Raw genomic sequence first — 23,165 nt, forward strand, 5'->3', positions numbered from 1 at the left:
TGGTTCAAAGCATACTCCATTGAAACAGAAATTCCCTGATATGTAAATTAGTTAAAATGAAGCACAGCAAAACAGTGTTTTTCATACAAGTGAAATATCGTCTTCAAATGTGATAAGCAGACCTGGTAGTTAGGTTCTAGTTGGAATAACTTGCTGGTAGTCATGTACATCGGTACAATGAGAGGGTTGGATTAAATATTCTCTATGGTGTTGTCCCATTTTAACACTTTTTTGTGTTTCTATGGTAAATAGTACCTCTGTTTACAGAGGTATCAACATTGAATTCTTTTCTGAAAAAAATATCATTTTTGCAGCAGCAAAAATGATATTGTTAATAAAAATTATAGTTGATTCTGAGTTTCTTCCTAATATCTGTTGTTATAAAATGTTGTTGTAGGTTTTTCTGCTATACCACACCTTATGATTCCATCTACTGCCCAAGCCACATTAACTAATATTTTGTTGTCTGGAGTGCCCACCTATGGGCACACAGCTCCATCTCCCCCTCCTGGCTTGACTCCTGTTGATGTCCATATCAACAGTATGCAGACTGAAGGAAAAAAAATCTCTGCTGCTTTAAATGGACATGCACAGGTAATGGCTTTCTGCTAAAATAGTGTGATCTCTGCTCTTTGTAAGAGAGAAGTCCCTGGTAGTTACATGTTTAAACTTTCACCTGAAATGAATTTTATTTACTTTTTTCAACTTTTATTTTAGGTTCAGGGGTTACATATGCAGGTTTGTTACATGAGGAAATTGTATCTTTAATCCACCTTGAGTTAATTTGTATATATGGTGAAAGGTAGGGGTCTGGTTAGCCGTTCTTCTGCATATGGCTAGCCAGTTATCCCAGTGCCATTTATTGAACATGGATTCCTTTCCCTAATGCTTGTTATTGTCGAATTCATTGAAGATCAGATGGTTGTAGGTATACAGCTTTACTTCTGGATTTTCTATTCTGTTCCCCTAGTCTATATGTCTGTCTGTCTATTTATTTATTTATTTAATGCCAGTACCATGCTATTTGATTAATGTAGCCTTGTAGTATAGTTTGAAGTCGGATAGTATGATGCCTCTAGCTTTCTTCTTTTTGCTTAAGATTTTTTTGGCTATTTGGGCACTTCTTTGGTTCCAGATGAATTCTAAGTTTTTTCTATTTCTGGGAAAAATTCTAAACTATTCTTTTTTCTATTTCTGGAAAAAAATGATGTTTGTAATTTGGTAAGAATAGCATCGAATCTGTATGTTACTCTGGGCAGTATGGCCATTTTAATGATATTGACTTTCCTGATCCATGAGCATGGGATGTTTTTTCCATTTGTTTGTATCATCTGTGATTTCTTTCAGCAGTGTTTTGTAGTTCTCCTTGTAGATATCTTTCAAATCCTTGGCTCTAACCACTTTTTTTAGTGTTTTTTTTTTTTTTTGTGGCTGTTATAAATGGGATTGTGCTCTTGATTTGACTCTTTGTAAAATTGTGACCATATTTATATGTTATTTTCTATTACTATTTTAGTCTCCAAATATAAAATATGGTGCAATATCCACGTCATCACTTGGAGAAAAAGTGCTGAGTGCAAATCATGGTGATCCATCCATCCAGACAAGTGGGTCTGAGCAGGCATCTCCCAAATCAAGCCCTACCGAAGGTCAGGAACTGTATCTGTTCTTTTGAAATTCATTTTGGTTATTTGGAAAAAGAAGGTTGTAGAGTCTATGCAGTGATTTTTGAGTTGGTTTTTGGTAAACAGCTATGATCATTGTACCTCAATTATGCGGAAAAACAACATCCTAAATAAAATTTCAAAGAATATGGTGAAAGATTAACTGAAAAGTACTTTCCACAGAAAGAATCTCTTCCCCATTACGTTGTAAGTTCCTGAATTAAAATGAGGTAATTGTGTATCAGGAAAGCATGAACTTACTAAATGGTGTGTGTGTGTGTGTTTCCCCCAAGTAGAGTATCTTTTTATAACCCTTTTACCCCCCAAAATATTTAAAATATATGCAGGTCTTCTCTTCAAATTGAGTTTTTGTGACAGCCTGAACTTGTTAAGGTGTTCTTTTTGCAGATGAAAGAGGTCTGTGTCAGGCTAATTATGTCTCCATAAAGTAGGGTTCTGATTTGTTTCCATTGCAGATAATTGTCAACTGGAAGGTGATGTGGTTTATGTGTTCCACTTTTTTTCCTTCTCCTGTGCAGGTTGTAATGATGCTTTTGTTGAAGTAGGCATGCCTCGAAGTCCTTCCCATTCTGGGAATGCTGGTGACTTGAAACAGATGATGTGTCCCTCCAAGGTTTCGTGTGCCAAAAGGCAGACAGTGGAGCTATTGCATGGCACGAAAAACTCACACTTACAGTATGTATTTTAATCTTAAAAGAGCCTTTGATTTTTTGAAATCATGTGTATCTGTTCTAAACTCTAATAGTACTCTTTGATCCAAGTCATGTTTGATCTCATCCATGAGTGTTTTCCTTTTATCTTTTTAAAAAAATTGAGGAATAATATCTGATAATTTTCATCTTTCTCTATCTTCTCTATAGTCCCTTCCCCCTTTAATGAGTTGATTTATTTCTGTGCCCTCTAAACAATCTGTATTACTCCGAAACTGTAGCATCCTCCCCACTCTTCAGTAATCAGCTGGGCCATTTTTATTCTCTGATTTTTGCTGTTCGAAATTTTCCAACTGTGAATTCTCCTTCATTTGGCTTTGAATTTCTTTCTTACTGTGGCTCCTTTTTTTCCCAAGGTAGTTAATAGCAAACTTTTAAATAAATGCCTGACATTATCATGATTTTGTTTTTTCCAAATCACTTTGGTTTATAATTACATAAACTATATTAAATATAACTCTTCCTTACCATAGCATAGTTACAAGTGTGTCATCCTTACTCTGTTTTCTTCTGCTGTCTTATTAGTTCCTGGTATACCCTTCTAGAGTGTCTTTATGCAAAGATTAGCATACATAGTTTTATTTTCTCTCTTTCTTACTAAAATTCATTTTCCTTTGTAAACTCTTTGGTCAGTTAATCAGTATAACCCATCATTGTCCAGTTCTTTATCTGTGTTTTTTCTTTACATGGCGCTAATACATAAAATTAATGTTCTTATTATAGATTAGAGAAACAGTTACTTTCTTCAAACTACTGAAGTATTTGAAATAGATACCTATTCTTGATGAGTATGTTCTGAACCTTCTCATCATCTTCATCTGGCTTAAGCTGCAATCTCCAGAAAGATCTCCCTGCCTCCAGTCTCTGATTAGCTTGATCTTTTATTTTGCTCCAGTAATTTATTTTTGAAAACAGGTTTAATCTTGTCACACTCTGGCTTAAAACCCACCAATGGTTTGTGGTGCAAGATTCCTTTCCTTTACTTATGCTTTTCCCTCTGACTTGTTCTGGCTTTTGGCACCAGACAACTTGCAGATGCTCTTAAGTTCCCAGTTCAAATGTCCTTTGTATAGCCTGTCAACTTTTGCCAAGCAGAGTTAATTGTTCCTCTTTTTGTATTCCAATAGTACTTTTCTAAATTCCTCTAAATTCCCTTGGCACAACAGTTGAATAATTTAACAAATACACATCATGAATGAATGAACAAACCAGTTCTTGATTGATAGTGCGATCCCTATTTTATTTGAGCCTGAGGTGCAGTTAGATTTGAACTTGAGGTGCATGCATTCTGTACATATCATGTGTTGTAATTCACATATTTGCTGCTGATTGTAAGAAGCACTTTTATGCTCTGCCCGTCCTGCTCAACAAGCTTTGGAAAATATTTCTTATTTATCTGCTGCCTTTATTTGTTACCAATATCATATGCATATTTCATACACGTGAATTGGATCATCTACATGCCTTCAAATTGACTGGATCTCTGTCTAGACTTTGCATGCATGAGTCATTGATATCTCCTTGATGTATAAAAATTAGCAATGTTGTCTATACATTTATTCCTTCTATATCATATGCTATATACCATATATACTATACATACTGTGTTTGAATGTGCATCACGAAAGTTTCAAGCAGAGTACCCAATTTCAAATTCCAGCTCTGCCATTCACATTAGAATATGACCTTGGACAGTGTACCTTCTTCATTGGCAAAGTGAGGATAACAAAAGTACCTGTGTCATAGTATTGTTGTGAGGATTAAATGAGATAATATGTGTAAATAGATGATGATGGTAAACATGCATAGTAAATGTGGCACATAGGAAACATTCAGTAAATTTGTTTATATAGTGGAGTGTTAAATTCCACACTCTGTTTCACAGCAGCACTGACAGGTTGCTCTCAGACCCTGAAATGAGTACTACAGAAAGCCCTTTGGCTGACAAGAAGGCTCCAGGGAGTGAGCGTGCTGCAGAGAGGGCAGCAGCTGCCCAACAAAACTCGGAAAGGGCCCACCTTGCCCCACGGTCATCATATGTCAACATGCAGGTAATGGTCATAAAATAGGAAAGCCATTCAAATGTCACGTGTTTGGGTTCAAGCATGATGGAGAATTCAGTGAGTGTTCAGCAGTAGTACAGAAATTAGGTTTTCCCTCTGTGCTACATTCAAAGTGAAATCGAAGTATATATGCTATAAACATTAAAATGTTATAGTTTGCTATAAACATTAAAAATGGAAAGTGGTATTTAGCTTAAGTGAGAATTCTTTAAAATATATTAAAATTGGAGAATGTTCTGTGTCACTATCTTATGCAAATAACATTATTCGTGTGTTTCTTAAATTTTAGATGCATTTTAGGGACTGTATTTCTAAGTATTACTGCTTCATGACATAGTCTTGGATAAACAGATATACTGTTCTTGGTGTAATGAAGATGATAAATGTGTTTGGTGCCATTTAAAGATAGTTATGAGAATAACTAATGTGGAGTGTTAGTCCTTTGAAAGTAGCTGATGAATATTATTGATGATTGTGTTGCTTCACAGTTTTTTTATGATTAAACAACTTCCTCAATAGCAACTTTCAGTGTATCTGTTTTCAAACTATTAGGCTAATTATGCAAAATAGAATATTGACCATGAAATGCAGAAATTTGATTTTCATGTAGATCACAGTGTAAAAGATAAGGATTTTGTGCTTAGCGCTTTTAGAGATGCTTATAAACATTTGATGTCAGACCAGAATTGCTGAGTAGACTTACCTATTCCATCTTCCACCAGCAAAAAAAGAAGAACATTTCACAAAAATCCTAGAAACAGAAAAGCCATCATAGATGTGTCAATGAAATTAGTTCATGGAACTAAATTACATTACCGTAATTCCACTGCAATCTGAAGTTTTCGCCTGCTTGTCTGTTTTTTTTTTTTTTTTTTTTTTTTGAGATGAAGTCTCGCTCTGTCTCCTGGAGTGCAGTGGCCTGATCTCCGCTCACTGCAACCTCTGCCTAAGCAATTCTTCTGCCTCAACCTCCTGAGTAACTGTGACTACAGGCATGGGTTACCATGCCCAGCTGATTTTAGTATTTTTAGTACAGATGAGGTTTCACCATGTTGGCCAGGATGGTCTCAATCTCTTGGCCTCATGATCCACCTGCCCTGGCCGGCCAAAGTGCTGGGATTACAGCTGTGAGACAACATGCCTGGTCCTTGTCTTTCTTTTAATCTTTTGCATTCGAAACATTTTCTAAAGTTTTTTGATGAGTTTTTTTTTCTTTTTATAAAAGCCATGGACTTTATGATATGTCAGTGTTTTAAAAAAAGACATTTAAGGCTGGGCACAGTGGCTCATGCATATAATCTCAGCACTCTGGGAGGCCAAGGCAGGTGGATTGCTTGAGTCCTGGAGTTCAAGACCATGCTGGACAACATGGTGAAACCCCAACTCAACAATGAATTCTAAAAAATTAGCCAGGCATGGTGGCATGCACCTGTAGTCCCAGCTACTTGGACGCTAAGGTTGGAAGATCACCTGAGCCTGGGAGGCAGAGGTTGCAGCGAGCCAAGATTGTACCACTGCACTCTAGCCTGGGCAACAGAGTGAGACCCTGTTTCAAAAATTAAAAATAAATAAAATAAAAAAGATATTTATTACATTTTCTCTGGTGGATGTATTTTCAATTAATATGAATTACAATTTATTTAATAAATATCAAATCCCCTTTATAATCTTTTAGTGGTTTTTGTCTTGTGGCTCTTGTCACCTTTTCCATCAGGTTTATACCTGCAGTGAACCAGTTTTTTGTTTCTTTCTTTTAGGATAGATGAACATGGTCTTGATGTTTGAGTTTCAGCTTAACTAGATTTATTTATATCGTTAGTGAACAGCTGACTCAAAATCACTAAGAAATCAATGATAATATTCACTGAGCATTGACAAGGAGAAAGATTGAAAACTTCCCTGATTTCCTTGGCTGAAAATGATCTCTATCTCCTGATTGCTCTTGGAATGCTGTATCCCCAGCTGTCTTTCTACACTTATCTCACTTTCTAATTTAGTTTATAGTTACTTCTCTTTCTCAGCCCTCCAAAGACTGCACGTCGGCCAGGCATGGTGGCTCATGCCTGTAATCCCAGCACCTTATATATGATGGTATAGTCTTTCTGGTTAAAAAGCTCTTGCCGATTGGCCCTTACATGCTTACATCTAGTCTTACCTATTTCCTAAATTGTAGAGTTGATAACACTCAGAAAAGATTTGAAATGTAACGGTATCTGCACTACTTTCTTCAAAATGATCTATCTTGGTTCTTACATAGATTTGACTACATCATAGTTATTCATTCAGTGTTAATGGAATGAATCAATGGTGCTATCCTAGCCCTGTACAATAAACAGTAACTAGGTTTAATTTTATGGCATTGCTTAATGTCATTAAAGATTAAAGTTAGACATTTGCCATTTATCTCACTTCAAAAACAAAGGCTATGCCAGTTAGGTTAAATAATTTCTTAGGTTATCTTGATATCATACCACTTCAGGCCACGCTTATCTAAATGAAGAGGGGGTTTTTGAGACCCTAATGAGACCAATAGATACATGACAACATTTTGGAAATGTATTATTTCGAAATTCAGCATTATTATTATTAGGCTTTTTATACTCTAGCAGATGTTGTCTCTGGTGTGCTTGATATTTATGGTAAATAAGATTTTTTTTTCTTTTTTTAAGGAAAAATTCTAACTCTTAAAGTCATTATAGTCAGAAGTGGTAATTTATTATTACTAATTAATTAGTGTTGGAAGCATGTTTAAAATTATCAAACTTACCTTGGATTTCTGCCACATTATTGTGCAAAGCTTCACTTATGTCTCAGACAGATTCATGGGACACAGTCAAAACTTTTGTTCTCTGACCATGGAGTATTGGCATGACATTTGGAGAGGCTGTCAATAAAGATATTTTCTGTTTCATTTTCAGGCATTTGACTATGAACAAAAGAAGCTATTAGCCACCAAAGGTATGTGATACACGAATCTATACTTGTTTTTTAGTACACTCATAACTGATTTTTGACTACTCATGGTGAATTGAGAACTTGGACACTCATGAAAATAAACCTAGAATATTTGAGTTCAAGTTACATGAATTCCATTGAATATATTTTGAATGGTTTAGCATTAGACCAATTAAGAAATAATGTAGCATTTTTTTCATTTATCATTACTTTGGATAAAATGTTTCATTAAGATATTTTTAGGCATTTTGTGTTAAGAAATAACATTCAGTGATAATTTCTTCATATAAAAGAAACGACACTTACCAGTATTTTAATTAAGAAATGCATTAAACATACCAAGCATTGGTGTTATTTTGTTTCCAAAGCTATGTTAAAGAAACCAGTGGTGACAGAGGTCAGAACACCCACAAATACCTGGAGTGGCCTGGGGTTTTCTAAATCCATGCCAGCTGAAACTATCAAGGAGTTGAGAAGGGCCAATCATGTGTCCTACAAGCCCACAATGACAACCACTTATGAGGTTCGTAGAGTCATGTCCTACCCATTCTTCCTGTCTGTTCTCTCAGCAAAAGAGGACAGTGCTTCCCCCACCCTCATTCTTCATGTACTTTAGGTAAGATAATAAGTGGTGACTTGTTTTTATTTTTATTCCTATAAACATACTGATATAAAACTGATGCCTTCTTATATATTATGATCTTTTATCTGTATTCTCTCAAAGTTGTTGATCAGGTCTTAAAGAGATGTAAATTTGGATGTGTGTTTTGTTGAGGGTGAGTTGTGTCATAAATGATCAGTGTAGGGCTGAGATTAAGCAAAGGGCAGATGTAATATTCCATAAAAATGTATAAAGAGTCCTTTTATCCAAGGGTTTCATTAGCAAGACTAACATAGGGGGAAAAAGCAAATATTCAACAAAAATACATTTTCAAATAGAGTTAAAAATTCAGTGTGTTCAGATGTGCCAAGAACACAGCAAGAAGTATCTCAAACAAAAGCTCCAAAATTTTTATGTTTCCCAGATGTTGGCTACACTGCTCGGAGTGAGACTGGGAAGCTGGCATTCCTACCATATGGAAGAGGGATAGAGAGTTCCATACTCCTCAGCCAGGCTACACGTGATTCACCAAGCAGGCCTTTTCCATTTCAAAGTATTAGATTTTGGCTCTGAGCCTTTGGGAGTGGGGTTGGGGCTAGAGAGTGTGTGCCCACATACACAATGCTGGGAGACTGTACAGACCCAAACATGGATGAAAATGATTAATCCAAGAGTCACAGTGTTCACCCAGAGAGAGCACTGTAGGCCGAAAGACAAATACTGGTTAAGGGTTTCACAATTGTTAGTCTAACAACTAGTATTTGTAGATTGACCTTTTCTCCACCCATTTTCTTTGTAATAAATTAGGTTCTTGATGAAATGCAAAAGCAAACATGCTGCTTTTTTGTCTCTTTTGAGTAAATGAAAAAGAAAATACTATTAAAAAATTAAAAGGAACAGTCTCCTATGAATTTCATTGTCAGAGGTATAGTAGCAACCTGGCAGGCTGTATTTTAAAGATTGAAGTTACCTTCAGCAGCAGAATGCAGGAACCATTATGAAAAATGTTGAGGCTCTAGGAGGTACACTCTTCTTTCTTCCATTTTAACACAGAGAGAAAATAAACATCTCCTTTGTTAGCAGAGACCATAAAACTGCTGTGCTTATTCTTAGAGTTCCACCTGATGTATGGTTACCCCTTTCAGCCCATCCTTGCTTTTGACAGAGTGAAGTGTGCTGGGTTATTGACTGTGTTCCTCCAGTTTCAAAGATGAAATATTTACTTTAGAAATGCTTATTCGGTTCTGCTTTCTAAAAGCAATAAGAGGACAAGTTAAAAATGTTCATTTTGGTAATGGAGCAGTCAAGTGCAGCGTTCTGATAACCACCACTGATTAGATGTATAGTTTGGTGAGTGACGTCACTCATCTGAGCCGTCTCATTCAGGTTGTGCTGAGAAGGGCATTGGAGAGGGCATCCAGTGCTTACTGTGATGTGTTGTCAGTTCTTACTGATATTTTAAATTTATTTCATCATTATTCTTATTTGAGACAGTGTGGAGTACAGAGGTGCCTCACTGCAACCTGTGCCTCCTGGGTTCAGCTGATTTTTCTGCCTCAGCCTCCCAAGTAGCTGGGATTACTGGCACTTAACACAATGCCCAACTAAGTTTTTTTTTAATGATTTAGTTTTTTTGTTTTGTTTTTTTAATATATTTTGTTGCATATTAGGTTCTGGGGTACATGTGCAGAACATGCAGGATTGTTGCATAGGTACATATATGGCAGTGTGGTTTGCTGCCTCCATCCCTGTCTCCTATATCTGGCATTTCTCCCCCTTTTATCCCTCCCCAACTCTCTACCCCCTGCTGTCCTTCCCCTAGTCCCCACCAACAGACCCCAGTGTGTGATACTCCCATACCTGTGTCCATGTGTTCTTATTGTTCAACACCTCCCTATGAGTGAGAACATGCGGTGTTTGATTTTCTGTTCTTGTGTCAGGTTGCTGAGAATGATGGTTTCCAGATTCATCCATGTCCCTACAAAGGACACTAGCTCATCACTTTTTATGGCTGCATAGTATTCCATGGTGTATATGTGCCACATTTTCCTTGTCCCATCTATCATCAGTGGGCATTTGGGTTGGTTCCAGGTCTTTGCTATTGTAAACAGTGCTGCAGTGAACATACATGTGCATGTGTCTTTATAATATAATGATTTATAATCCTTTGGATATATACCCAGTAATGGGAATGCTGGGTCAAATGGAATTTCTATTTCTAGGTCCTTGAGGAATCATCACACATTCTTCCACAATGATTGAACTAATTTACACTCCCACCAACAGTGTAAAAGCATTCCTGTTTCTCCACATCCTCCCCAGCATCTGTTGCCTCAGAATTTTTTAATGATTGCCATTATAACTGGCATAAGGTGGTATCTCAATGTGGTTTTGACTTGCATTTCTCTAATGACCAGTGATGATGCACATTTTTTCATATGTTTGTTGGCTTCATATATGTCTTCTTTTGAAAAGTGTCTGTTCATATCCTTTGCCCACTTTTGAATGGGGTTGTTTTTTTCTTGTAAATCTGTTCTAATTCTTTGCAGATTCTGGATATTAGCCCTTTGTCAGATGGGTAGATTGCAAAATTTTTTTCCCATTCTGTTGGTTGCCAGTTCACTCTAATGATTGTCTCTTTTGCTGTGCAGAAGCTCTGGAGTTTAATTAGATCCCATTTGTCTGTTTTGGCTTTTGTTGCCAATGCTTTTGGTGTTTTAGTCATGAAGTCCTTGCCTATGCCTATGTACTGAATAGTTTTGCCTAGGTTTTCTTCTACGGTTTTTATGGTGTTAGGTCTTATGTTTAAGTCTTTAATCCATCTGGAGTTAATTTTAGTGTAAGGTGTCAGGAAGGGATCCAGTTTCTGCTTTCTGTACATGGCTAGCCGGTTTTCCCAACACCATTTATTAAACAGGGAATCCCTTCCCCATTGCTTATTTTGGTCAGGTTTGTCAAAGATCAGATGGTTGTAGATGTGTGGCATTGCCTCCGAGGCCTCTGTTCTGTTCCATTGGTCTATATCTCTGTTTTGCTACCAGTAACATGCTGTTTTGATTACTATAGCCTTGTAGTATATTTTGAAGTCAGGTAGCTTGATGCCTAAGTCTTTGTTCTTTTTGCTTAGAATTGACTTGGCTATGTGGGCTCTCTTTTGGTTCCATATGAATTTTAAGGTGGCTTTTTCCAGTTCTGTGAAGAGGGTCATAGGTAGTTTGATGGGGATAGTGTTGAATCTATAAATTACTTTGGGCAGTATGGCCATTTTTCACAATATTGATTCTTCCTAACCATGAGCATGGAATGTTTTTCCATCTGTTTGTGTCCTCTCTTATTTCGTTGAGCAGTGGTTTGTAGTTCTCCTTCAAGAGGTCCTTTACATCCTTTGTTAGTTGTATTCCTAGATATATTATTCTCTTTGTAGCAATAGTAAATGGGAGTTCATTCTTGATTTGGCTCTGTTTAAGTCTGTTATTGGTGTATAGGAATGCTTGTGATTTCTGCATATTGATTTTGTATCTTGAGACATTGCTGAAGTTGCTTATCAGTTTCAGAAGATGTGGGGCTAAGACGATGGGGTCTTCTAAATATACAATCATGTTGTCTGCAAATAGAGACAATTTGACTTCCTCCTTTCCTAATTGAATACCCTTTCTTTTTCTTGCCTGATTGCTCTGACTAGAACTTTCAACACTATATTGAATAGGAGTGGTGAGAGAGGGCATCCTTGTCTAGTGCCAGATTTCAAAGGGAATGCTTCCAGTTTTTGCCTATTCAGTATGATACTGGCTGTGGGTTTGTTGTAAACAGCTTTTATTATTTTGAGATACATTCCATTGATACCTACTTTATTGAGAGTTTTTAGCATAAAAGCCTGTTGAATTTTGTCAAAAGTCTTCTCTGCATCTATTGAGATAATCATGTGGTTTTTGTCTTTGGTTCTGTTTATGTGGTGAATTATGTTTATAAGATTGTGTATGTTGAATCAGCCTTGCATCCTCAGGATGAAGTCTACTTGATCATGATAAGCTTTTTGATGTGCTGTTGCAATTGGTTTGCCATTATTTCATTGAAGGTTTTTGCATCTATGTTCATCATGGATATTGGCCTGAAGTTTTCTTTTCTTGTTGAATCTCTGCCAGATTTTGGTATCAGGATGATGTTGATCTCATAAAATGATTTGGGAAGGATTCCCTCTTTTTGGATTGTTTGGAGTAGTTTCAGAAGGAGTGGTACCAGCTCTTCTTTGTATGTCTGGTAGAATTTAGCTCTGAACCCATATGAAATTGGGATTTTTTTGGTTGGCTGTTAATTGCTGCCTCAACTTCAGCCCTTGTTATTGGTCTGTTCAGGGTTTTGACTTCTTCCTGGTTTAGGCTTGGGAGGGTGCAAGTGTCCAGGAATTTATCCATTTCTTCCAGGTTTACTGGTTTATGTGCATAGAGTTGTTTGTTAGTAATCTCTGATGGTAGTTTGTATTTCTGTGCAATCTGTGGTGATATCCCCTGTGTCGTTTTTTATTGCATCTATTTGATCCTTCTCTCTTTCGTTTTTTATTTATCTGCCTAGTGGTCTATTTTGTTGATCTTTTCAAAAAACAAGCTCCTGGATTTATTAAATTTTTGAAGGGTTTTTTTGTGTCTCTATCTCCTTCAGTTCTGCTCTAATCTTAGTTATTTGTCTTCTGCTAGGTTTTGAGTTTTTTTCATCTTGCTCCTCTAGCTCTTTCAATTTTGATGATAGGGTGTTGATTTTAGATCTTTCCTTGCTTCTCATGTGGGCATTTATTACTATAAATTTTCCTCTAGACATTGCTTTAAGTGTGTCCCAGAGATTCTGGTGTTTTTTCTTTGTTCTCATTGGTTTCGAAGAACATCTTTATTTTTGCCTTCATTTCATTATTTATCCAGTCAACATTCAAGAGCTGGTTGTTCAGTTTCTATGATGTTGTGTGGTTCTGAGTTAGTTTCTGAATCCTGAGTTCTAATGTGATTACACTGTGGTCTGAGAAACTGTTTGGTATGATTTCCATTCTTTTGTATTTGCTGAGGAGTGAGTGATTTACTTCCAATTATGTGGTCAGTTTTAGAATAGGTGTGATGTGGTGCTGAGAAGAATGTATATTCTGTGGATTTGGGGTGGAAAGTTCTGTAAATGTCTATTAGGTTTGCTTGGTCCAGATCCGAGTTCAAGTCCTGGGTATCTGTGTTAATTTTCTGTCTTGTTGATCTGTCTAATACTGACAGTGGGGTGTAAAAGTCTCCCACTATTGTGTGGGAGTCTTAAGTCTCTTTGTAGGTCATTTAGAACTTGCTTTATGTATCTAGGTGCTCCTGTATTGGGTGCGTATATATTTAGGATCGTTAGCTCTTCTTGTTGCATTGATCCTTTTACCATTATGTAATGCCCTTCTTTGTCTCTTTTGATCTTTGTTAGTTTAAAGTCTATTTTATCAGAGACTAGGATTGCAACTCCTGCTTTTTTTTGCTTTCTATTTGCTTGGTATATCTTCCTCCATCCCTTTATTTTGATCCTCTGTGTGTCTTTGCATGTGAGATGGGTCACACCAATGAGTTTTGACTTTTTATCCAATTTGCCAGTTTGTGTCTTTTGATTGGGGCATTTAGCCTATTTACATTTAAGGTTAATATTGTTATATGTGAATTTCATCCTGCCATTTTGATGCTAGCTCATTGTTTTGCCCATTAGTTGATGCTGTTTCTTCATTGTGTCAGTGCTCTTTGCCATTTGGTATGTTTTTGGAGTGACTAGTACTCGTTGTTCCTTTCTATGTTTAGTGCTTCTTTCAGGAGCTCTTGTAAGGCAGGCCTGGCGGTGATGAAATCCCTGAGCAATTGCTTGTTCATAAAGGATTTTATTTCTCCTTTGCTTAGGAAGTTTAGTTTGGCCAGATATGAAATTCGAGGTTGAAAGTTCTTTTCTTTAAGATATTGAATATGGTCCCCACTCTCTTCTGGCTTGTAGGGTTTCTGCCGACAGTTCTGCTGTGAGTCTTATGGGTTTCCCTTTGTGGGTAACCCGACCTTTCTCTCTGGCTGCCCTTAGTATTTTTTCCTTCACTTCGACCCTGGTGAATCTGATGATTATGTGCCTTGGGGTTGCTCTTCTTGAGGAATATCTTTGTGGTCTTCTATGTATTTTCTGGACTTGCATGGTGGCCTGCCTTGCTAGGTTGAGGAAGTTTTCCTGGATAATATACTGAAGAGTGTTTTCCAGCTTGGATTCATTCTCTGTCACATTCAGGTACACCTATCAAAGGTAGCTTAGGTCTTTTCACATAATCCCATATTTCTTGGAGGCTTTGTTCATTTCTTTTTACTTTTTTCTCTAATCTTGCCTTCTTTTATTTCATTGAGTTGATCTTCAATCTCTGATATCCTTTCTTCTGCTTGGTTGATTTGGCCACTGAAACTTGTGTATACTTCTCGAAGTTCTCGTGTTGTGTTTTTCAGCGCCATCAATTTATGTTCTTCTCTACGTTGTTTATTCTCAGTAGCATTTCATCAAACCTTTTTTCAGGGTTTTTCGTTTCTTTGCATTGGGTTAGAACATGTTCTTTTAGCTCAGAGAAATTTGTTCTAACCCACTTTCTGAAGCCTGTTTCTTTCAATTCATCAGACTCTTTGTCCATCCAGCCTTGTTCCCTTGCTGGTGAGGAGTTGTGATCCCTTGGATGAGAGGTATTCTGGTTTTGGGTGTTTTCATCCTTTTTGCGCTGGTGTCTTCCCATCTTTGTGGATTTATCTACGTGTGGTCTTTGTAGTTGGTGACTTTTGGTTGGGGTCTCTAAGTGGACATCCTTTTTGTTGCTGAAGTTATTTCTTTCTGTTTTTAGTTTTCCTTCTAATAGTCAGGCCCCTCTGCTTTAGGACTGCTGGAGGTCCACTCCAGACCCTGCTTGCCTGGGGATCACCTGCAGTGGGTGCAGAACAGTAAGGGGTTGTTGCCAGTTTCTTCTTCTGTTATCTTTGTCCCAGAAGGAGACCCCCCAGATGTCAGCCTGAGCTTTCCTTTATGAGTTGTCTGTCTGGATATATGTGGGTCAGCAAGCTGCTTGAGGCAACAGTCTGTCCCTTACAGGAGCTGAGGTGCTGAGCTGTGAGCTCTGTTGTTCCATTTAGAGCTGCTGGGCAGGTATGTTTAAGTCTACTACAGCAAAACTCGTAACTGCCTTTTTTCCCCCAGTGCTCTGTCCTGGGAAGGTGGAGCTTTATAAGTTCCTGAAGTGCTGCTGCCTTTTTTCAGAGATGCCCTGTCCAGCGAGGAGTTAGCCTAGTCATAGTCTGCCAGCAGAGGCGTTTCTGAGCTGCTGTGGGCTCTGCCCCGCTGCTGTGTGAACTTCCTTGTGGTTTTGTTTGTAGAGGTATGGTTAAAACTTCCTCAGTATTGGCAGACACCCTTCCCTGCCCCCCACAGAGCTTGACTGTCCTGGGTCCAGCTATGCTTACCGTAAAACTCTCAATCCAGAGTGTTTCAGGGTGCTGGTCTTTGTGGGGGTGGGACCCATGGAGCCAGATCACCTGGCTCCCTGTTTCAGCCCTTATTTCAGTTGAATGGGCAGCTCTGTCTCCCAGGTGTTCTGGGCACCAGTTGAAGTGGCGCCCAGATTTGTGTGAGTTTTTATGCAGAGACCTGCTGCACCGGCTGAAACAGCCATGCTGGAGACTCGTGGCACTTTTCTGCCTGGGAATCTCCCGGTATATGGGCAGTAAAAACTTGTTCAGAAATGCGGTGATCACTCACCTTCTGTGTTCTTGCGGGGAACTGCACTCCAGAGCTGTTCCTATTTGGCCATCTTGGATCTTCCCTCCTAATCTTTTTTTTTTTTTGTTAGACACAGGGTTTGGCCATGTTGGCCAGGCTGGTCTCAAACTCCTGACCTCCAGTGATCTGCCTGTGTCGAACTCCCAAAGTCCTGGAATTACAGGCATGAGGTTCTTTTAAATTTTTAAAATTTGTTTTATTTTTAAATGTTGATGTATTTACTTATTTATTTTGAGAACAGGTTTTGAGACTGGCTTATTTTTGTATTTTTGGTAGCATCAAGTGTTTGCGATGTCGCCAAGGCTGGTCTCAAACTCTTGGGCTCAAGCAATCCACCCACCTTGTTCTCCAAAAGTTCTGGGATTACAGGAGTAAACCACCATTGCCTGGCCAGTTCTTACTGATAGTGAATGGCTATTATTATTTCCAGTGGAGGACTTCCTTTGTCCTGAAGAAAACCAAGGGCTTGCTGAAAGATGAGATTATGTTTATGAATGCTTATTGGAAGTATTTCTGCACATTCAACCTAGTTATACTTTTTTATATTCAAAGGAGTATCTTAGAGTATTATATGAACACATAAGAATTTAAGAAAATAGTAGTGATTATCTTAAATCACATTCATTTAGTTCATCCACAATTTTATTCAATCCCCACGAACTCCTAGTGAGGAAAGAGGGACCCAGAATGGCTAAGTGTCTTACTCAAGGTTACTTACACTCCTCTACTTAATGATTTAACCCAAGAGAGTCCATAGCAAAGGGTGGTATGTAACTGATCTAGAGCCATGTTGCCATACTTTTATGACCTTAAGAATCACTTGGAGAGCTTAATAATCTAGACTCTTCTCCTAGGATCTCACTCAACAGATAGAGAGTGATAACCTTGTATCTGTCTGTGTTTTCAGCAAGAATCTAGTATAGTTGTGATGCATGTGTCCCACAGGAAGCTCTGCTGTAAAGGGATGTAACCCTATGAGGGTAAGGGCAGGAAAAGGCAGCAAAGCCCAAAAGGCTCTTCCACTCCAGTATTTGCCCAAAGACAGGTAGATCCAAGATCACTTTCTGTAGGCAGAACTGTGCAGGGTCCCTGACACCATGGCTGAACTTCTTCCTATGGCTTTTCTTGCTTCGGCTATCTTGGGCTAGTCTGCCCCATCATCCTGGCCAGTGTCTAGCAGCCTGACATTCGCGTTGAAATTTTGGAGGGGTTGTGGGTGAAACCTGCTGGATTGGAGCATGGGTATTAACCGTGTAATTTGCTTTTCTTCACTCTTTTTAAGTGCTACTAATGGAAAGATATGATCACTTTTTGTTTGTTTGTTTTTTTGAATGGCGTTGTAGATTCTCCCTGGTATGAAAGTTAGACTTGAGCTTTTCCTCATGTTTCCCAAATTCTTTGAAATGGAAGAAAAGAGCCCCTCATATAGCATGGTCTGATTTTCTGCAGAAGTGGCTACCTGAATGTGTGTCTTTTCCTTTATTCTTCCATAGCTCGAAAGGATTAAAAATAGGGCATTCAGTGAGGATTGCCTCTGTAGATTAGGAAGAGGGGAAGGGCCTGGGGAAAAGTAGAGAGGGAGATTTTTATTAAAATAGAGAACATATCTATGCTATGGCACTAATGGTTTTAAGTCGGAGAGTGGCTAAAAACACCTTCCTTTTTCCTACTCTTTTTCCTTTTCAAAAGAAAAATAAAGCCAGATGCACAAGGAGAATGCCTATATGTAAAAAGAACAAGCATGTTTGACCAATAGGTCCTGATGGGTGAGGGCTGCTCACTCCGTGTGCCAGGGACCAAATGTTTCCTGCTGTAGCAACTTTGCTTGAGGCAAGAATTTGATACTTCAAACTCTGTATTCAATATTATGGAGAAGCTCGGCTTGAGCAATTTTTTCCAGTTTTAGGGTGCTTTGAGAAATTAATCTATTTCCAAGAGATCTTTTCGATAAGAAGCAGCCACTTTGAAGCTTTTTTGTTTTATCCAAGATTCTAAAATATGACCCTATCCCTGTCTTCTTATATTGGGTTACCAAAAGGCAAACAAAAGGCTGATTTTACCTGCAGTAAGTCTGTCACATCAATAAAGCTGCAAAGAGGTTTGGGATTTTCCTTTTCTTTTTTCCACCCGTCTCTTAAAAGCATGAGTAATGATCACATATTCTCAGACCAAATAAAAACCTGCATTGAGAATCAAAGATGGCTTTCAATTCTCTAGCACTGATAGTAACAAAGTTGTTTGATTATTTTAAATCTTAAAATCTAGAAGTAGAAATAGTCAAGATATTTTTTCAAAGATACACAAATAAAGGTATTTTCATTGGAAATGCCAGTTTTTGGTCTCAAAAAACTTCATTTCCCTATACCCATTCCCAGAAATTAGCAAAGGTATTCCATAGTTATGGGGAAATGATCTTTGAGATTAATTCAGTAATTCCACAAATACTAAGCATCTTATGTTAGTTCCAGACACAATTTTATCCACTGCAAATACATTGCTTGAATACAAGGTTCTTGCTTTCACAGATGGAGCTTGCTTTCTGGTGGGTAGAGAGAAACACAAAATAAAAAAGAAAGCTTTAGGTAACAAGACTGTCTGTTACATACAAAACAGAACTGCTTTAGATTGGGTAGTCATAAAGCAGACCTTATGAGCAGATGACATTTCAAGTTAAAATGTAGATGGCAAGCAAAGGCCATGAAGATCTAGGGAAAGAGTAGTAGGCCAAGGGTACAGCTGGCATGATCATCCCAGAACCAGCTGGTGAGTTCCTGGAGCAGAAGTGGGTAGGGTTGGGGAGCATCAGAGATGAGATTGGAGAGAGGCAGAGGCTGGATTATGGAGCCTGTCAGTTTATGGTAAGGCACAGTGGAAATATGTTACAGGACTTTACACAGAGGCATGTTTGTTTTAATTTGCATTTTAAGAAATCAGTCTTGTTGCTTTATGGAAAATGGATTATAGGGGGATGAGCAGCAAGAATAGAATAAAGTGGTCCTTAGGAGGCAGTTGGGACATTGTAGAGGTAGATAGAAGTGGGCAGACTTCTTGTGTATTACAAGGCAGGAATCTTTGCTCTACCAGGTGCAAGATTTGCTTTGTGGTCTCCAAAATTGGAAGGAGTCTCAGCATCCACTCTTCCAAATTTTATAGAAGGGATTATTTATACTGGGAGATCTCAGAATTCTCCCTCATAATCTATCCCCATAATGAAAGAACAAGACTGCACTGTGTAAATTACCAGGTGTCCTTGGTGGTGCAGGGCAAAGGCTGTAGGCAGGTACCACAGCCTTCCTGGGAGTCAGCACTCTTGAGTAGCTGCAGTGGTTGGCAAGAGAAGTAAATGGCAGTGGTGTCATGTGGATGCTTTCCTCCTCCCACCCTGAGAAACCCACCTGATTAAACATTTCCTTATCTGGCTTTGTCTATTTACAGGGCTCATCAATGTCCCTTTCACGATCCAACAGTCGCGAGCACTTGGGAAGTGGAAGCGAATCTGATAACTGGAGAGACCGAAATGGAATAGGACCCACAAGTCATAGTGACTTTGCAGCTTCTATTGGAAGCCCTAAGCGTAAACAAAACAAATCAAGTGAGCTTTGTGTTTTATTCACACTTTTTGGTATACCCAGTTTAGAATGTGTTTGAGTTGGAGTATCACTGTGGCCTCTCTGACTTCAAGTGCTTGGTGTAATTCACATGCCATCTTGTTTGTGAAGCTGTCCTCGTTTCTCCCAGTGAAGCAGGCCACCTGGTTCTCTCCTTTCACTGCATTTTGTGCATGCTTTCACTGTAGCACTTGCCATACCAAAGGGTAATTATCTGCCTATCTGTGTCTCCCTGTGGAATTTGTGCTCCACCAGCCAGAGACCATATTCGTTCATTTTATAAACATTTATGAAGTGCCCACATGTCAGGCATTCTGTTCTGTTCTGCCTTATTGGTTACCTCTTCCCTAATACCTGATGGACTGACACTTTGTAGATAGGTGCTCAGTAAAAATTTGTGAAATGAATGCACGAATGTGTAATGCACACACATCCATCCAGGTGATAACGAAAAGACAAGGATGTAAGAAAGCGGTTGAGGCCAGACATGGCAGCTCTCGCCTGTAATCCCAGCATGTGGGGAGGCGAAAGTGAGATGATAGCTTGAGCTCAGTGGTTTGAGACCAGTCTGGGCAACACAGTGAAATTTCATCTCTATTAAAACAACAACAGCAGCAACAATAAAACCTGGGAGTGGTGGTGTGCATGTGCCTGTAGTCCTAGCTACATGGGAGGCTGAGGTGGGAGTATTGCTTGAGCCCAGGAGTTTGAGGCTGCAGTGAGCAATAATTGAGCCACTGCACTACAGCCTGGGTGACAGAATGAGACCGTCTCAAAAAAAAAAAAAAAAAAAAAAAGTGGTTGAGAAAAATGTGATTCAATTAGCATCTTAAACCATTGAAGAAAGAGTGCCTAGTGGGTGGCTACTAAAGGTGAACAGCAGGGTTTGAGTTTGTAAATAGAGGTTGCTGAATTAGCATAAATAGGAAAAAAAATAACTTATGGAATGGGGGCTCTGGCTTTTAGCAAATCTGACTGGAACTCAGCATGAGCCCATTGTTTTATCTACAACAGCACCCATACTCCTGGACTGTATAAACAGAGGAGAGCTGACATTGTCATCACAGGCTATGCCCCAATGCCTTTTTGTAGGGTTTCTGACAAATTTGGAATCCTGAAACACGTAGAGTATTTGAAGACTCCTTGAAGAAAGGCAGTCTAGCTGAGCCTGGTAGACACTCAGTAACAGTCAGTTGTTACGTTACTATTGATCATGTCGGCTGTGTTGTCAGGAGTCTCAGATTTGAAAGGAGTAATCAGGTTGTTGGCCAAGTCTAAATAAGAAAGCATGGTCAACTCTTTCATCCCTAAATGCACTGTCAATAGTAGCCTGGAGACTTTCCATTAGTTAGTGGCTGGGTGCTCCACCACTGACAGTATGATCGAGCTGAGAGTCAGGCTGGTGCCAGGCACAGATGGAGGGGTGTAGATGATGTCCAGGCTCTAGCCCAAGATACATTCATTTGGTGCTTCTCTTTATCTCCTGTCCCTTCATTTAACATTGGATAATTAAATTGACTGTACTAGTTTGAATTGAAGTTCAGGATTAAGATGGAGGATACACTAATAAAAAGAAATGATTAATGAAGCATAGTCATTTGGGTTTCATCACTTTTTTAGGGTGTAGGGAGTTTAAGAGAGACTATAGAAACTACAAGTAGTTAAGAACAAAAAAAAACAAAGTAAGTTATAGGCTATTTTGAACACTTATCACTATGAACATTTTATTTTTAAACACGTTTTTAAAAATTTTACTAATTTATTTAACCCAACATATGTAAGATTCCTTTTAAATATGTACTCAATATAAATATTGAGATAGCTTACATTTTTATGTTGTACCAAGTCTTTAAAATCTGCAGTGATTTTTGTACTGACAAAGCATTTTCATTCTCACTAGCCTCATTTCAGGTGCTCAGTAGACATATGTGGCCAATGGCTACTGTATTAGACAGCACAGTTGTAGATAATTTCTCTTAACACCCTTGTCAAGGTCACCAGTGTTTTCCATTTTCCCTGGGCGTCCCTATTTATACCAGTTGCTGCAGCATAATTCTTAGTAACTCTTTTACTCTCAAAAAAAAAAAAAAAAGTAAATGTATCATTTGAACCATAAATTGTATGGGCAGCCTTATAGCCACTTTCATGTTGTCACATCCAATGGTCACTCACCACAATTTGCTTATTGCAGTCTGCTTTGTGTCACCTTTGACCTGGTACCTCAATAATCACTTCTCCTCAAATTGTTTTTATGGCTTTGGGGCCTCTGCTTCATCTGTAAATGGTGGAGTGTCCCAGGGCTCAGTATCTTGGGGTTTGGTTTTGGGTCCTTTCTCTGCACATTCACCCCAAGAGATTAACAGCTATCTTTACGAGAAAAAGAAACCTTATCAGGAAATGCCTTCCGCTTGGGAATCATAAAGGACATCTCAACTGGGAGATGAAAACAACTGGAGAAAGCGATCAGTGGCACCCAAAACAGTGCAGAACAAGATTTCTAGGTTTGGCAGATGCATGGATCCCCAGAGTAGACTAGATGGATCTGATTGGCTTTGGTCAGTGTCGTCCTCCTTTACCTCTTTGGGGATCTCTCCTGAAGCCACATCCTTAGTGTAAGAAGACAGATTTCCCACACAGGCAAGAGCTCATTACTGGTCTGGGAGGTAGAATGCCTGCACTCTGCTAAAGTCTCCAAGGCTGTGTGTGTGTATGTGTGTGTGAGACTTACTTGGCATGGTTCAATAGTCCATCACCCAGCCCTGCTTTTCACTGGGTCTGTGAGCCACAGTGTGTTGATACCTTTGCCCACCAAAGCAGTTGCAGAACAAGGCACAATTCAGCATTGCCATCTTCAAAGTTTTCCCAACAGACAGATTTATTTTTGTCATAAATTAAATCCAGGAACCTCAGCATCATTCCTATCAGTTTATACATTACTCTTAATTTTGGAAGTGTGCTGTTTTGTGACCTTGCTACCCAATTATATTTTTCTAGAGAACAGGATTTATGTGTTGCAATGTCATACAATTCCTTTCACTGAAGGAAAACACAGGTGTAGATACACAGAGCCACCCTGCCATCCAAAAGGAGCCTGGACTTGTAATAACTTTCTACACCTTTATTTTGTCCCAGGGATCCTTTTTCCAGCTCCTCATTTAATTCACATCAAATCAATTATAAACAACAAATGCTTCTGACTACTCAGGGAGAATATGATGAATGATTATTAACTACAGAGGCACTGTTGCTGAATTTCTGCCTCCCAAGTGGAGCCTTTTAAATGGCAAGAGCCTTGCTGAAAGCAATAACCAGCATCTCCTTAATGAAAAGCCAATATTTCAGTAAAGGACTGCTGTATTTCTACAGCTACTGGTCTATTCAGCGGAACAATGAAATTTGAAATATTTAGGTGATTAAAACTTTTCATTAAACCATGTTCTCTCTCGGCATTTACACTTCAAGCCTGTCTCTCCTTTGCCTTTCAGCGGAACACTATCTCAGCAGTAGCAATTACATGGACTGCATTTCCTCGCTGACAGGAAGCAATGGCTGTAACCTAAATAGCTCTTTCAAAGGCTCTGACCTCCCTGAGCTCTTCAGCAAACTGGGCTTGGGCAAATACACAGATGTCTTCCAGCAACAAGAGGTCAGTCATTATTTATTTTCCCAGGTATCTTTGTTTTGGTTGTGTGTATGTTGACTTCTAGAATGAAGTCACTTATTGACCTATGAGTATGCTTTCACTGAACATTTATTCA

The 23,165-nt window shown here is 38.7% G+C and overlaps 1 protein-coding gene and 1 long non-coding RNA gene across 3 annotated transcripts in view; one reads left to right on the forward strand and one right to left on the reverse strand.

The window, feature by feature from the left end:
* Nucleotides 1–23,165, forward strand: part of BICC1 (BicC family RNA binding protein 1) — a 312,911-nt gene that overhangs the window by 276,519 nt on the left and 13,227 nt on the right. Inside the window, exons 12-19 of one of the 2 annotated variants that reach the window (XM_012445757.2) lie at nucleotides 398–594; nucleotides 1,517–1,649; nucleotides 2,204–2,360; nucleotides 4,281–4,446; nucleotides 7,377–7,416; nucleotides 7,782–7,936; nucleotides 19,235–19,391; nucleotides 22,893–23,053. In XM_012445757.2, the coding sequence (XP_012301180.2) occupies nucleotides 398–594; nucleotides 1,517–1,649; nucleotides 2,204–2,360; nucleotides 4,281–4,446; nucleotides 7,377–7,416; nucleotides 7,782–7,936; nucleotides 19,235–19,391; nucleotides 22,893–23,053 (1,166 nt within the window). Of the gene's footprint in view, nucleotides 1–397; nucleotides 595–1,516; nucleotides 1,650–2,203; nucleotides 2,361–4,280; nucleotides 4,447–7,376; nucleotides 7,417–7,781; nucleotides 7,937–19,234; nucleotides 19,552–22,892; nucleotides 23,054–23,165 lie in introns of those variants that run through there. The other variant, XM_064374146.1, reaches the window with a different exon arrangement.
* The window catches only part of LOC135274005 (uncharacterized), a 348,490-nt gene continuing 340,836 nt past the window's right edge, over nucleotides 15,512–23,165 (reverse strand). The window contains exon 6 of the long non-coding RNA XR_010341795.1: nucleotides 15,512–15,950. This is a non-coding gene — a long non-coding RNA (uncharacterized LOC135274005). The remainder of the gene's footprint in view (nucleotides 15,951–23,165) is intronic.

Source organism: Aotus nancymaae, unplaced genomic scaffold (genome assembly GCF_030222135.1).
Source record: "Aotus nancymaae isolate 86718 unplaced genomic scaffold, 86718_ANA_hifiasm-v0.15.2.pri h1tg000010l, whole genome shotgun sequence".
NCBI classification, from domain to species: Eukaryota; Metazoa; Chordata; class Mammalia; order Primates; family Aotidae; genus Aotus; species Aotus nancymaae.